Source organism: Oncorhynchus keta, chromosome 16, assembly GCF_023373465.1.
Source record: "Oncorhynchus keta strain PuntledgeMale-10-30-2019 chromosome 16, Oket_V2, whole genome shotgun sequence".
In the NCBI taxonomy this organism is placed as follows: Eukaryota; Metazoa; Chordata; class Actinopteri; order Salmoniformes; family Salmonidae; genus Oncorhynchus; species Oncorhynchus keta.
Genome location: NC_068436.1, coordinates 616,275 through 633,590, shown reverse-complemented (window position 1 = coordinate 633,590; position 17,316 = coordinate 616,275). Strand labels below are relative to the sequence as shown.

General features: G+C 39.4%; 1 protein-coding gene across 1 annotated transcript in view; it reads right to left on the bottom strand.

The window, feature by feature from the left end:
- Positions 1 to 9,289: 9,289 nt before the first annotated feature.
- Positions 9,290 to 17,316, bottom strand: part of LOC118395313 (storkhead-box protein 2-like) — a 47,137-nt gene continuing 39,110 nt past the window's right edge. The window contains exon 5 of the mRNA XM_035789026.2: positions 9,290 to 15,532. Coding sequence (XP_035644919.1) covers positions 15,328 to 15,532 — 205 coding nt within the window. The 3' untranslated portion in view covers positions 9,290 to 15,327. The remainder of the gene's footprint in view (positions 15,533 to 17,316) is intronic.

The window sequence follows — 17,316 nt, the reverse complement described above, 5'->3', positions numbered from 1 at the left end:
AGCTAGCTTTTGCTGTTGCTAGCTAATTTGTCCTGTGATATAAACATTGGGTTGTTATTTTACCTGAAGTGTGGACCTCACTTCCTCTTTCAATCACCCACGTGGGTATGTGCTCCTAAAAACCAACGAGGAGATGACACATAGGTGCATGCATTATGACCATATATTTAATTAAATAATTCAAAACCTTTTAATACAATTGCAGACAGAAGTTGACAATCAGGAACATAGCAGGCATGTTTCAGAGTAAGTTCTGCATCAAACAAAAAGTCTCAAGTTGTTTTGTTAGATCCTCAGTCTCGCCTGGTGATGTCACTACCTACGTCATTAGCTTTTTACTCCTGAGACCAAAACCCTGCCTCCCAAGCTATATACACAATGGCTTTTAGTGTTATCTAAAACTTAGCAGTAAACGTCCACTCCCCAAAGTTGATTTATTGTGGAATGTTTGACTAGTCTTATCTCCTTCCCTCCCCTGCAGAGCTTCTTCTTCACAGTCACACATTACTCAGAGGAGCCTCTTTTTAATGAGGCAAAGAGGTCTTATAGCCCCTCCCCTTCTATTAATACAACATGAGAATAATAAATTATTCCAATACATCAAACATCTTGGTACAACCCTTTTCATGACCCGTAGGTGAACCCGACAGTACCTACAAAGTAATTAGGCCTACCATGTAAATCAATTATTATATTGTAATTTTACAAATTCAATGCATGGAGTTATGATACATTTTTGCTAATAACTTTTAATACTGTCCTTTGGTGATATGGTTGTCCATAGAGAAACATGTATGTATTACCTTTGTCCATAAGCTGTCGCTGTACAACATGATTACATCATGTCCAATGTTCCCACATATTTTTAAATCACTGAGCAAATTTCAGGTCTGCTGAGCGCAAACTTTAATGTTGCGAATATTCTGTGCAACGTCCGGAGCGCGTTTACTGTGAACACTGTACCTGCTTTAAGTTAGTTTTAACAGTGGTCAAGTAGGCTACTGTGGCTATTTGGTCATAATATAGGCCTAGCATGCGCACCGCTTAGAGGCAACATTGGTCATGTCTAATTTTACACTGTTAGTTCTATTGAGTGCAATGAAAAAATAATCTGCTCCATTGTCATAGAAACTGTACCATCCTCAATAATTTAATGTCCTCACATTTTGTCTAGTCAGTACCACCTGCTGTCTACAGAAAATAAAAGTAGTTTTTTGGAGTTTGTAAAATTATTTCACCCTTCATCTGGTAAATGACCATGTAAATATTGTTTTTATTTGACCTTTATTTTATCATAAGACATATTGAGACCTAGGCCTCTTTTTCAAATGTGTCCTGCACAATGCAACACAAATACCTACATTATACAAAAAATATACATGAATCAAAATACAGTCATGGGACGCACAAGTAAAACATCACAAATCACCCCGAAAAACTAATAATTACCCAATCAATACCGAACAGCACAAGAATATTAAGATCAAATGTATTTAGAATTCTGTTCCAGCAATACGGTGCATTAAAACTAAAAGCATATTTACCTAGCTCGGTGGAGACCCTAGGAACATCAAGTGTTAACCAATCCTGTGAAGGGGTTATAGGCAACTCAGGTGTCTATACTTCAAGAGCAAAATTAGATAAGACGGAAGTCTATGAAGTAGGGCCTTGTATACAAAAATGGAGTAATGAAGAGATCTATGGGTCTTTAGCAAAGTCCAGCCAACCTTTTGATAAGCCTACAGGATGCAGTGATGAGTATCAAAATTGCCATCTGTATAAAAAAAAACACAATATAAGCCAACAGTAGAAATATTTGTACAATGTTTGAGGTCCAAACTAGGATGCAATTCAATCCGATCACACTTATAGACAATGCATTTTTTAAAGGCAATGTTCTGGCTTTCACAATGATTGCATTAACATTTAAAGGTCATGCTCGCTATAATGCGAATTACATTGAATCCTGGCCCTAAGCAAAATACCTTTCTGATTTTGATGACAACAATGTAGGGCACTGGTGCTGTTACTTGTGCCACAAGAGGTTGCTGTTGCTGCAATTTCTGTTGGCTGGAGTGAAGATTAAGTTTTAATGGCCACATTCCATTTCAATACCTAGCCCCTTTTGTCTCCACAGATAGGGCTGGAAACGTGAAAGCAATATGGAAGAATCCCCACTCTGCCGACTGCAGGTCTAGGAAGACCAACATATTGTTTACCCTTATCTAGTCCTTTCCGGTCTTTTATACGACATAGGTAGGGGCAAGGGACTGAAATGGGTCTAGGCCCTCATATTAGTTTAGTCATATGGTACGGGTGCATCACTAACCTCTTAATGGTGATTTCAAGACAACTGGGAACAAGGTCTAGTCATGACATCGGTCATCTTCAGGTCGGAGTTTTGGAAAGATGCCTGAGTTGGATGACCGTTCAAAAAAAAAGGAGCTAGGTTTTTTTCAGAGTTTCCAGTTGTCTTGAACGTACTGAAGTTGGAAGTCTGAGATTTTCCAGTTCTGAGTTCCCAGTTGTTTTGAAGCAGCGTGCTCCTTCAGTCACCAGATAGTAGTACTTGAAGGTGATTGGATTTGAGACTGAGGCCGATATTGGTCACATTCCCCGGCTCAGATGCTGCATATATCAACCAATGTCTGCGTGCCACGTCACTGACTGTGCAGTCGGGCATCAGATAGTTGCTGTGTTCAAAACAAATGAGAAATCGGGAATCTCCAAATTCCGACTTCAGTGCGTTCAAAACAACTGGGAACTCAGGAAAAAACAGCTCCGGCTGGGAAATTTGAATGGTCATGCAACTCAGAATTCCAACTCGGGAACTCAGGCCTCTTTCTAGAGCTCTGACTTTCCGACCTGAAGATCACTGACGTCATGATTTGACCTTGTATTTTTCTGAGTTCCCAGTTGGTTTGAAAAGCGGCATGCTATAACATATGGATCGCGTTCCCCTGCTCAGACCTTGCAGGCATCAATCAATGGTTGCTTGCCACGTCATCGACAGGGTCATCAAATGACAAATTGCTATAACATAATGGATGTGGTTAGCTGATACTGAAAATACCTATCCAGGTGTTGCAAGATATGGAATGCATCAGCAACGCATGGGCAGAGGAACGTGCCCTTCATAAGGTTTACTTGAGAAGGGAGTCTGTCTGCTATTTGATTACATTACCACAAAATCATTCTGCTGTTTTATTTGAGTAATAAAAAGATACAGTTTATGTATTTGGGTAAAATAATGTACTGCATGTAAGCTTGATTGAATTGAACCCATATATTAATATACAGTGCATTCGGAAAGTATTCAGACCTGTTGACTTTTTCCACATTTTGTTACGTTACGGCCTCGTTCTAAAATGTATTAAATTACTTTTCCCCCTCATTAATCTACACAGAATACTCTATAATGACAAACTGAAAACAGGTTTTTATGAAATGTTTGCAAATTTATAAAATAGAAAAACAGAAATACCTTATTTACATAAGTATTCAGACTCTTTGCTATGAGACTCGAAATTGAGCTCAGGTGCATCCTGTTTCCATTGATCATCCTTGAGATGATTCTACAACTTGGAGTCCACCTGTGGTAAATTCAATTGATTGGACATGATTGCGAAAGGCACACACCTGTCTTCATAAGGTCACACAGTTGACACTGCATGTCAGAGCAAAAACCAAGCCATGCGGTCGAAGGAATTGTCCGTAGAGCTCCGAGACAGGATTGTGTCGAGGCACAGATCTGGGGAAGGGTACCAAAACATTTCTGCAGCATTGAAGGTCCCCAAGAACAAGAGAGCTGGCTGCCCGGCCAAACTGAGCAATCGGGGGAGAAGGACCTTCTGGTCACTCTGACTGACAGTGCTCACTCCATTGGTCACTCTGACAGTGCTCCAGAGTTCGTCTGTGGACATGGGAGAACCTTCCAGAAGGACAATCATTTCTGCTGCACTCCACTAATCAGGCCTTTGTGGTAGAGTGGCCAGACAAAAGCCACTCCCCAGTAAAAGGCACATGACAGCCTGCTTGAAGTTTGCCAAAAGGCACCTAAAGACTCTCAGACCATGAGAAACAAGATTATTATGTGGTCTGATGAAACCAAGATTGAACTCTTCGGCCTGAATGCCAAGTGTCACGTCTGGAGGAAACCTTGCACCAACCCTACAGTGAAGCATGGTGGCAGCATCATGCTGTGGATAAGTTTTTCAGAGGCAAGGGCTGGGAGACTAGCCAGGATCGAGGGAAAGATGAACGGAGAAAAATACAGAAAGCTCCTTGATGAAAACCTGCCCAGAACGCTCAGGACCTCAGACTGGGGGCGAAGGTTCACCTTCCAACAGGACAACGACCCTAAGCACACAGTCAAAACAACACAGCTTTGGGACAAGTCTCTGAATGTCCTTGAGTGGCCCAGCCAGAGCCCAGACTTGAACCAGATTGAACATCTCTGGAGAGACCTGAAAATAGCTGTGCAGCGACGATCCTCATCCAACCTGACAGACATGAGAGGATCTGCAAGGAATGGGAGAAACTCCCCAAATACAGGTGTGCCAAGCTTGTAGTGTCATTCCCAAGAAGACTTGAGGCTGTAATCGCTGCCAAAGGTGCTTCAACAAAGTACTGAGTAAAAGTTTTGAATACTTATGGAATTTTTATATTTAATTTTCTTCTCTTTTTAAAAAAATAAATGTGCAAAAAAATTCAAAACTGTTTTTGCTTTGTCATTATGGGGTATTGTGTGTAGATTGATGAGGGGAAAAAAAAGATTTAATCAATTTTATGATTTCACACACCCCGGGTGAATTATAGGACACAAACCTATCTATGAATTACAAAGCAAAAAAAGTTTACCATAACTCCATCATTAAACTCCACCACTAGTATAATTATTTCATCCAAAACCTGCAATTCAGGTTTTAGATGAAAATGTGTAACATGAATAAAAACTAAACTAAAACCTAAACACCATGAAACCCTTGATAAATACTCCCTTCTGGTCAACATCCTGTCAAGTTCAAACAAAAGTCCTTGCAGCCAAGATGATAAAAAAAATGGTTCCAAGCAGATGTTTGCAGTGCTAATTCCAAAAGGGTCAATGCAAGAATATATCCACAGAGAAAAGCACACACAGGATATCAAAGTTATATGCTTAGTATTTTTATTTATTTAGAGCCAGCACATAAATACCCAAAGTTTCTACTAGGTATTTTTTAAGAGTGTGCAGCACACCTGTCAAGTCCAAACCTCACTAAACAAGTGATTTAAAAGGTGGTCATTTAAGTGTAATAATTTGCCAAATGAAAGATGTCAAATATAATTGTTTTACATGTGAAAGATCTTGCAACACCCACTGTATATCTTGCTTTACTCTTCAAAAGGTTGGCAGATCTTAACATTGTGTATAGGCAGATATCAAGAAAATGTGCAAATCTGATGGCCATGTTTATAGTGTTTTAAAAACAACAGCACCATTTAAAACCTATAACCAACACTTAAACAACATTTTTACACAAATAGGAACTTTTTTCTAATATTGTACATTACAAAAAAAAACTAATTTCACTCATTTACAGTATGGTTCAGTACTGTTATAATTTAGGAATGTTTTATGCGGCGCTAAAATCCCAAAATGTTCCCCCTCGGGGCAAAAACCTGACGAAATCTCAAATCAACATCATATTTTTGTGGATATTTAATTGAGTTGTCAACGAATTTGAAATTAACCAACCCTTGAAATCCAAATTGTTGATTTGTGGTTGAAATCTGGTTGAAATTAGACAAACTGTGTATGTTGCCCACTTTCTGTGAATTCAACCAAAAAAAGCTGTTGATGTTCAATGTCAGTTTGATGGAAAACTTACTCAACATATTTTTTACCTAGCAGACTGCGGGCTAGTCTCACATTACCATACATCCCAAATCTCGTTCATTACGCGAGGAAGCCTGGAAATTAAGGTTACTTAACCAATCTGTATATTTCAGCATTCTGTCCAAATGCTGTGTGACCATTTAATTTTACAGCAAACTACCCCAGGGCTGGAATTACAACAAACTTGCGCTGCAAGAAAGTGATGCCATTACTGCATCACATGAAAGTATATTTTACGAAACATTAAACAATTTTGTGCAGTGAAAGTCTCCCACAGTCCTTGGTTTGCTTCTGCCCCAAGTTTCCAAGTAACATCTTAGATGAATAGCCATGCAGAGGTCTTAAAAATGGTATATTGTTGCAAACTCCTAAAATCAAGTGCTGGTAATTTCTGCAATTGAGGGGAACTGATTTAGAATTTGACTAGTCAACTTTGTAGGGGCTGATATTTTAATAGATATTTATATATGACTGTGTACCACAGACACAGCACCTAGATGTTGACACACTGTCTTGCTCTGCTGTCAGAGAGGTGGTGGAGGTAGCATGTGTGTGTATGAGTCTGGTGCATTGGGAGTTAACAAAAGCGACGAAAATAAAGAGAAAAATACAAAAGGATTGTGAACATCCTTACAGTCTACGCTCATGATTGTGTACAAGAGCCACTCGTCTAATAAAATGCACAGGAGACCATATAGCACCTGGATATGTGAAATGCGGCAACTCCTAAATTCATTTAAATCATTTTCTTTGTGTGAAAAAAAGTACACTTTTTTTTCCCAGTGACCTTTCCCTTCAAAATGATGACCAAAGAATCCTACAACTTGCTCCGGCTAGGAAGTGAACACCTTTAAGCAAATATGGTGCCAGTTGATATTCAGTACAATCACTAAACTTACTGTGGCTAGTTGCCCGTGAAACTGATACAGTCAGAATATGTTCTGTGACTTGTTAAAGCATAGTGCACCCAAATGACATATTAGTTTCCTTACGCTGTCAGCAGTCTATGGACAAGGTATGACAGCAACCCATGCTTTGGTTTTATTCACCTGGCCACTGTTTCCAAATGTAAACATTTTAATTAGGCCAAGATTCAAACAGATCAAGCGCAAGCGTTAACCGATGATAGCCGACACCCGCACAGCTGATGTTTTGGCGGTGTCAGAAGCGTTGGAGCTGTCAAATCGTTGAGCAGCTGCTCTTGTGATCATTATAACAAAGCCACACCCGCCCCACTCGCATTAGAAGTTCAGAACGAGAAAGTGTAGGCAATATAGAATTAATGAAGCTCAAATTGAAAATAATTTAGCAAAATAATGATTTCTATAAACCTAATCGAGGTGTAGATTACAATAAACATCAATAGGCCTTCTAGGAAAGTACATCGTTGGACCTAAATGCAACATTAATAGGTTAAACATGTTCATTTCATATCTGTACTATTCTAGGACTTACCTCTATTTTTTGTAACATATTCTATGAATGGGAATTCTTAACATACACGATATATATATAAAAGTATGTGGACACCCCTTCAAATTAGTGGATTCGACTATTTCAGCCACACCTGTTGCTAACAAGTGTATAAAATCGAGCACACAGCCATTCAATCTCCATAGTCAAACATTGTCAGTAAACACCTTACTGAAGAGCTCATCGACTTTCAACGTGGCACCGTCAATGGATGCCACCTTTCCAACAAGTCAGTTCGTCAAATTTCTGCCCTGCTAGAGCTGCCCCGGTCAACTGTAAGTGCTGTCATTGTGAAGTGGAAAGATTTAGGAGCAACAACGGCTCAGCCGCGAGGTGGTAGGCCACACAAGTTCACAGAACGGGACCGCGAGTGCTGAAGCGGTAGTGAGTTGCAACACTCACTACCGAGTTCCAAACTACCTCTGGAAGCAAAGTCACCACAATAACTGTTCGTCGGGAGCTTCATAAAATGGGTTTTCATGGCTAGGCAGCCGCATACAAGCCTAAGATCACCATGTGCAATGCCAAGCATCGGCTGGAGTGGTGTAAAGCTCGCCGCCATTGGATTCTGGAGCAGTCTCTGTAGTGATTAATCACGCCTCCCCATCTGGCTGTCCGACGGACTAATCTGGGTTTGGCGGATGCTAGGAGAACGCTACATGCCCCAATGTATAGTGCCAACTGTAAAGTTTGGTGGATGAGGAATAATGGTCTGGTGCTTTTTTTCATGGTTAGTAGTGTATGGGCTGTAAAAAAACATCCTGCAATTCGTATATGTTACGAATTCCAATTCATGCAATATGTTATGAATTTGTAAGTGCTTAAGAATTGCTAATAAAAACATGTTGTTGCAGGATTTAACATATCATACAAAGTGGATAACATTGTACATAATTGTGCCCACCTTTCGTGGACCCGCTTACGATCGTCAACGCTATTTTCAAAACTACATACTGAAATTACACAAAACATTTATAACGCATCTTTAAGATCCTGTTCAATCTCTTTAACTAGCTGCTGCTAACCAAAAAACTATGGAAGTCAATGACAGGGACAAGATCTTCAAGTTCAAAATTAATTAATCAATTACTCACCCCATCCCTGGTCATAACAACACAAATACCATGTCATCCCAACAAAGCTATGTCAACCATCAGGATTGCCACTTCATGAGTTGTTTTTTAATATAAATTGCATAGGTTGGAAATGTCAGCTTTCTCCACCAACAAACCTGGTCTCAAGAGCATTTCATATTTAGAATGACATGTTATGTTTTGTATGGTATATTTGTGGATGTCCATCATCCATTCCGTATGATATGTTACGAATAACAATTTGTATGATGTGTAAACGAATTGCAATTCGGACAATATGTTATGAATTCCAATTTGTTGTGGCTAATGTTAGCCACCTATTTAACGTTAGCTACCTAGCTAACGTTAGCTAGGCTAGGGGTTAGGTTAAAAGGTTAAGGTTAGGACTTAAAATGTTAGCTAACCCTTCCCTAACCTTAACTGTTTAATCTAAGTAGTTGGAAAGTAGTTGCAAAATTGCTAATTAGCTAAAATTGTCAATGATGAGATTCGATCACTCAGCCTTTGGGTTGTTAGACATTCGCAACCCAGCCAACCACGCTCCCTTTCATTTTTGCCTTTAAGTACCCTTCTGTCTTATGTAACCTTACCAAATGTAACATACTGTTTCATATTTGAGTGTCTCGGATTTACCGTTTACTATGTAACGTCTAGTCTATGAGAGCAGGCTGCACCAAAACACTTTTCAAGCATTATCCAATCATTGGACACAGGACCCCACCTGTTCTTTATTGTAATTCGAGCAGCAATAGCTGCACAGTTGAAACAGTGGGGAATATGCCCCTAAAATGCATTCAAAGCACTGAATGCATAACTTTGGATCGGAGAATGAATAATCCATACGCGGTAGTGGGAGGTTTTATTGAAATGTATTTTACAAAGTTCGATATTGATGTCGTTATATAGGGTCACTCGATACAAGTCCATTACTTTGTACTGAAACATTGGCGAGGAGATTAAAACCTGTACCTTGTGTGTCCTCATAAACAAATCAACAAACATCACAGTAGAAGTGCAGTAGATGATGACCCGCACTGCAAAGTCTGAAAGCAGAATTCCTCTTTGTCCCAGTATAATCATCATCATCACACTACCCAATATGCACATTTAGATACATACTGCCATGTCTTCTGCAGTTGTATAATGTTTGTGCCAATTATTCACAAGGGTGTTTTTATTAAGGCAGCTTACTTCAATGCAAAGGGGGAAAACAACAAAAAAAATGTAGTCAGTTGTATGATGTTTAGTCTGTACAGTAAAATAAGTAGTTGACGTTAACAATATCATTTCCATATAATGTTTTCATTGGAGGAAGTGTTGCATTCCTATTTTGTCTACTAAAACATTATAGTTTAGTGACAGTGCACAAAAGTCCAGGTCTACAAATGGAGACGGTAAAGCAGAGGAGCACTAAAACTTGTTTATTTATCACTGATGAAGGATTAGGTCACACTGCAGAAGAATGTTTGACCATAACAATGTAGTAGCTACATTATAGCTGGATTAACAAATGGTCCACTAACTATGAAAAAATTACTGTTGTAAGTGGTTTCAGTGTAATTAAATGCATTTGATTTCCCAATTTACTCATGTAAATGAGCTCTCGTGTAACAACCATGTAGCCTAACTCCTTTGTCCCTCTTATCACCTTCAACTCTACTGTTGAGTAAGTAAAGGTTCATTACAATTCACTTTTTATATGAATCCAACGGCGCCGTCAGTGAACTATTTGGTAATGCACCACTAATGACTTGTTGTCGGTCAATATTATACATTTTCCAGGAGGGTTGCCTTTAAATGTGCTTTAAAGTGCTATGTGGTTTAAATTTAACTTAAGCCTTTTCTTACAACATGAAAATAATGTGGGAATCTGGATCCAGTCATCCTCTTTCTCCCATGAATTTCCTTTACCAGATACTTTATAAGCTTTGCTTGCCAGACATACAGTATACAGTCGTAGCCTAAAGTTGAGAATGACACAAATATACATTTTCACAAAGTCTGCTGCCTCGGTTTGTATAACTGCAATTTGCATATACTCCAGAATGTTATGAAGAGTGATCAGATTAATTGCAATTAATTGCAAAGTCCCTCTTTGCCAGGCAAATGAACTGAATCCCATAAAACATTTCCACTATATTTCAGCCCTGCCACAAAAGGACCAGCTGACATGTCAGTGATTCTCTTGTTAAACAGGTGTGAGTGTTGACGAGGACAAGGCTGGAGATCAATCTGTCATGCTGATTGAGTTAGAATAACAGACTGGAAACTTCAATAGGAGGGTGGTGCTTGGAATCAATGTTCTTCCTCTCTCAATCATGGTTACCTGCAAGGAAACACGTGCAGTCATCATTGCTTTGCACAAAAAGGGCTTCACAGGCAAGGATATTGCTGCTAGAGAGATTGCACCTAAATCAACCATTTATCGGATCATCAAGAATTTCAAGGAGAGCGGTTCAATTGTTGTGAAGAAGGCTTCAGGGCGCCAAAGAAAGTCCAGCAAGCACCAGGACCGTCTCCTAAAGTTGATTCAGCTGTGGGATCGGGGCACCGCCAGTACAGAGCTTGCTCAGGAATGGCAGCAGGCAGGTGTGAGTGCATCTGCACACACAGTGAGGCGAAGGACTTTTGGAGGATGGCCCGGTGTCAAGAAGGGCAGCAAAGAAGCTACTTCTCTCCAGGAAAAACATCAGGGACACACTGATATTCTGCAAAAGGTACAGGGATTGGACTGCTGAGGACTGGGGAAAAGTCATTTTCTGTGATGAATCCCCTTTCCGATTGTTTGGGGCATGTGGAAAAAAGCTTGTCCGGAGAAGACAAGGTGACAAGGTACCATCAGTCCTGTGTCATGCCAACAGTAAAGCATCCTGAGACCATTCATGTGTGGGGTTGCTTCTCAGCCAATGGAGTGGGCTCACTCACAATTTTGCCTAAGAACACAGCCATGAATAAAGAATGGTACCAAGACATTCTTCGAGAGCAACTTCTCCCAACCATCCAGGAACAGTTTGGTGACGAACAATGCCTTTCCAGTATGATGGAATAGGGCAAAAGTGCCAACCAACTAAGTGGCTCGGGGAACAAAACATATATAGGACAAAACAGATATTTTGGGTCCATAGCCAGGAATCTCCCCAGACCTTAATCTCATTGAGAATTTGTGGTCAATCCTCAAGAAGCGGGTGGACAAACAAAAACCCACAAATTCTGACAAATTCCAAGCATTGATTATGCAAGAATGGGCTGCCATCAGTCAGGATGTGGCCCAGAAGTTAATTGACAGCGTTCCAGGGCGGTTTACAGACGTCTTGAAAAAGAAGTGTCAACACTGCAAATATTGACTCTTTGCATCAACTTCATGTAATTGTCAATAAAAGCCTTTGACACTTATGAAATGCTAGTAATTATACTTCAGTATTCCATAGTAAAATCTGACAAAAATATCTAAATACACTGAAGCAGCAAACTTTGTGGAAATTAATATTTGTGTCATTTTCAAAACTTTTGACCATGACTGTAGCTCTCTAATATTCCTTGGCCAAAAACATAGCTTACCCCAAAATGGAGTATAGTAACATTTCCCAGAACCTTTGTCAATTGACTATAGTCAAATCACTCGAGGCACACATTCACTGAAAGAAATAACCCAATAATCATGAGGTCCAGATTCTTCAAACCTAGGTTTAAAATAATTTCAAATACCTTAGTTGTGCTTGATTGAGTTTGCCTGTTGCAAAAGTCCCAAAAGTGCAAACGGCACCCTCCTGGTACACCAGGCAGGCTAACGCAAAACCTCAAAGTATTTGAGAGATTTCAAATGGTATTTGAACTCAGATCTGGTTCTTACTGACTTCAAAGATGTTCAACAATCCAAAAGTATCACTTGTAGATGTTCTCTAGTATAGGCTATTGTAAATGTATTTTCATTGCTAAAATGTCTAACTTTGAACGTGGCATTGCATTCCCTTCTTTAAAAATAATTTAAATAAAAGGACATACAGTATATTTATTTCATGGACTTTGGCTAGTATAGCTTATTAGCCATGAAATAAATATCTTTAAACAAGTTACCAGCAGTTACACCTTAATGTTTTAATTAGATAAGATGCCCACTAGACAGACCTTCAGGGCTAATCATCCTAAACTATGTCGGTAACGTTTAAACACTGTGGATTTTCGGATGATTGTTGCTCCCCTCACAACATTTATCTGAAAGCAGTTAGAAACAACTTTTACAAACAATCCTCATTATCTATAACTTTCTAAATGTTGCATCCTGCCTATTGTGAGCAAGACTATCAATAAATGAGTATAGACTAAGGAAGACTCCTGCCAATCAAATAGGCTACCAAAAAGGAAAAAAGAAATTATTCCCACACCATCTCTGATAGCAGACATCATGCTAAAGACACGTTAGGATAACAAAACGAACTAACTACGGCCTCAGCAACTGGCTTGAATAGCAAGCTAGTTTTGTATGGAGGCTGCAAACAAAATCTATGCTTATATTGATTAATCTACATTATCCATTATTTAATCTTTCCCTGTCTCCACTCTGTCTCACTGTTACTAACTTGATAATAATCTAGGATTTCACAGAATCTTTTATCAAGTGTGATCATGATCATCCATTGGCCTATAGTTACCAGACATTGATTAAGTGATTGACATAGCCTTTGTGATATATGACATTCACGAGCATGTTGATATGTCACTTGTTTTATAATGAACACCACTGTTTGTGTCATGACAAAAATGGAATCTTCCTGCCTTACAATCATCCCAGCGGGCAAAACCGGTTGTAGTGCCGTCAGGTTCACATTTTGTGATGTCATGGTCATATTTTGTTAGGTCATTAGCTAATGACTGTAAAATAATGTTTTTATATTTTTTTAACTACCATAAAAAGACACCTTTACCTCGTTGTATTCAGGTTACAGTCTTTCCCAGGCATCTTGACGTTGTTATGAAAAAGGTATCTCTAACTGGTTGTAGTCAGGTTAAATGACAAATTTAATCACATTTCAACCAACATTTTTGCCCACTGGGAGGAGACTGTTGATAACTTTTTTTTTAAAAGAGTTTCAAAGTAGAAGTGAATACAATTGTACAATTGGATGTGTAGTTCATTAATTGATCACTATCATGCAAGACTGATAAACTTACTGTGTTTTATGGGCATCATAAATATATCAATTCCTTCAATAATGCACATTGCAATTCTGCATGTGGGAGGTCATTAACTTAACCCCTAATGTAGCTTTGATGCATGGACTTGTTTCAGGACAATTTACAATAAAGTAAAGTCCTTTCAAAACATTGCCTTTAATTGTCAGTCACGCTATAAAGCAGATCTTCAGCGTTGCGGATTGAATAGAGCGTTTCATTATAGAAATCTTAGCACCTGTACAAGATAAACAAATTTCCAATACACGATACTTACAGTATTGTGATACAAACAATATTGTGAATAAAGAGGCAAGACTGCAATAACTCTTCACTATTCTCTTGCAAGGTAGCCATCACTAGTCCGCATGCTCTAATATTTGGAGAGATTTTGCAATTTGCAAAACAAATTTAGGAGCTGATCAATTTCATAAAACACTTCATTTCAGATAAACACCGCAGACATAAGTTGTATAAATGCCTTGATGGCTCTGGCAATGATAGTGATAGACGTGTTAAGGGAGGTGTTTGTCTGTCCTATACCCCTGGGATATATAGTTACAATTTTCACCCCGCTGCAACCATTTATTTGATGGTCTATCTATGCATACTCTGGCAAACATGTTGTGAAAAGGCAAACACATCTGAAACAAACATAAAAGTAAAGTCCTGTCAAACCAATTACAACACTCAACAAGCCACTAATTAGCGAGGCCAACTCCTCACACACCTCCAACAAGATTACAGACAGAGTGTGTGTGCGTGTGTTCAAGAAAATATTCTTATGACCTGAGATTATATGTTGGGTAAAGATTTTTTTTTTTTTTTAATTTAGTCATAAATACCACAGAAAAGGCACATTAGTGCTTCAGGATGGAAACTTAATAATTCAACTAACAATGTAAACCAACTGTTTTCCCTTACTAAATTGTCAATATTCGTTTTAACGATTTCATTTTGGTCATTTAAATATAAAAAAAAGATTTGAGTATACATTATTGTACTTATGAATAAATTATACTGTATGGATAGAACTACAATAGCCTATTTTGCTTTGCGCTACACAAATCGGAACCTCTGACATTTTGCCTTTCCACCTTCTCATCTCTTCCTTCATTATTTTTAATACTGTGCATCAACATACAAATATGATAATTCTCCTGATAAATTATTTCTAATTCTTGATAGAAAACATTTCATTGGACATGGATTGGAAATAACATGTAAAAGTATAGATTTTCCCAAATGTGACTCCAATCCTAAATGTATCAACATTTCTCTAATACCAACACTGAGGAATCTGGAAATCCCCCCCAAAAAATCAAAGTTGATATAATCCATATCAAGATAATTCCTGATCGGCTCTCTTGCAATGGGAGACAAAATGAATCTGGTCAGGATAGTTTTTGTTATTTCATGGTTGTCATTTTGTTTGTTTGTTTTTTGCAGTGAAGTTTTTGAAGCTGTGGGAACAGTCTCTGGAAGCCATGCCTGTGAGGTTAACAGTCCCAGTAGTAGTTGGATTTTCTGGGGGTTGGGTGAGGGAGGGTGGACATGTGTGTGTGGATGGGTGAGGAGAAGGTGGGGGCACAACGTGACCCAACTTCTGCCTTCTCCACCCCCCCGCTCATTACCCCCAACGGTCCCTACCATAACCTTAATAATCCACCTCCTCCATCTCAGGCCTTGATGTCTGTCAGTCTGTATATCAGGTCAGACGCTGGTGATGGACGCCAGGCAAGTTGAAGACTTCTGCAGTTTCTCAGGCTGTGCAGTACGGGGGGGTTCAGGAATGGCGCGAAAGCTGAACGGCGGACCGTTGCTGGTGGTGCCCATGTGGCCCGGACTCAATGCTGGATTCTGTCGTCTATTGCTCTCCATGATGCTTGACGTGTTGGAAGCCAGGCTTTCACGTGTCCTGCCACGACAGTAATAGGGAGACACGTCCATGTAGTAAAGAGAAGGAGAGAGAAAGAAAATTAGAGGATGGGGACAACGGAGACTTGCAATAAGTGGGAAGCAAACTAGCCACTGCCACCAACAGCTTCACTTTCTAACCAAAAATGGGATTGTGTAGCTCTATGACTTAGTTGAAAGTTACTTTGGGAGGATTTGGGCATGCAATTTACACCATACTAACTTGGGGACATTGTGTTTTGGTTAGAATAATATTAGTGGTTGGGTGCAAAGGCTTGTCCAAAGACTTCTTTCAAGGTAATGTGTAAAATTGTCATTTGGCTATCCCAATCCCCATGTGTCAAACACAAGGATCCACATTTCTATCTGGCCTGGGCAATGATTTGGGTTGTCAAATCATTTTGCCGTGAAGAATACACAGCCAACATGCTGTGCTCCAAATTCAGTGCATTGCCACACATTTCTCTTCCTAGACACACACACACACACACACACACACACACACACACACACACACACACACACACACACACACACACACACACACACACACACACACACACACACACACACACAGCTCCTCCCAGACCCACAGACACCCACGAGTCAGCCAGCAGTATCATATTATTACTAAACATTTGCAGCATCCCCAATTGTTCTCCTTAATGGCACTGATTGTGTTGTTGAAACTATGTTATTGCTGTACTACAGAAAGTGTTGTCAAAAAGTTGCATACATGAGTATAAATCAGGACACACGCAAGTATGATGAGTCAACCGTTTATGTCAACAGAAATTACAACCTGATACGCTCCCAAATTGTGCTGGTTACAGTTGAAGTCAGAAGTTTACATACACTTAGGTTGGATTCTAATTTTGGATTCTAAAATTCTATAACTAATTTTTCAACCACTCCACAAATTTCTTGTCAACAAACTATAGTTTTGGCAAGTTGGTTAGGACATCTACTTTGTGCATGACAAATCATTTTTCCAACAGTAAACAAAATATTATTTCACTTATCACAATTCCAGTCTGAAGTTTACATACACTAGGTTTAAAAAGCTTGGACAATTCCAGGAAATGATGTCATGACTGTAGAAGCTTCTGATAGGCTAATTGACATCATTTGAGCCAATTGGAGGTGTACCTGTGGATGTATTTCAAGGCCTACCTTCAAACTCAGTGCTTCTTTGCTTGACATCATAGGAAAATCAAAATAAATCAGACAAAAACTTGTAGACCTCCACAAGTCTGGTTCATCCTTGGGAGCAATTCCCAAACGTCTGAAGGTACCACGATCATCTGTACAATCAATAGTACGCACATACAAATAACCATGGGACCACGCAGCTGTCATACCGCTCAGGAAGGAGACACGTTGTCTCCTAGAGATGAACGTACTTGTGCGAAAAGTGCAAATCAATCCCAGAACAATAGCATAATGTTTTCCTCATAATCCTGGACTATCGGACCACCATTTTATTACGTTTGCAATTGCAACAAATAATCTGCTCAGACCCCAACCAAGGAACATCAAAAGTCGTGCTATAAATTCACAGACAACACAAAGATTCCTTGATGCCCTTCCAGACTCCCTCTGCCTACCCAAGGACGCCAGAGGACAAAAATCCGTTAACCACCTAACTGAGGATCTCAATTTAACCTTGCGCAATACCCTAGATGCAGTTGCACCCTAAAAACAAAAAAATGTCTCATAAGAAACTAGCTCCCTGGTACACAGAAAATACCCGAGCTCTGAAGCAAGCTTCCAGAAGATTGGAAC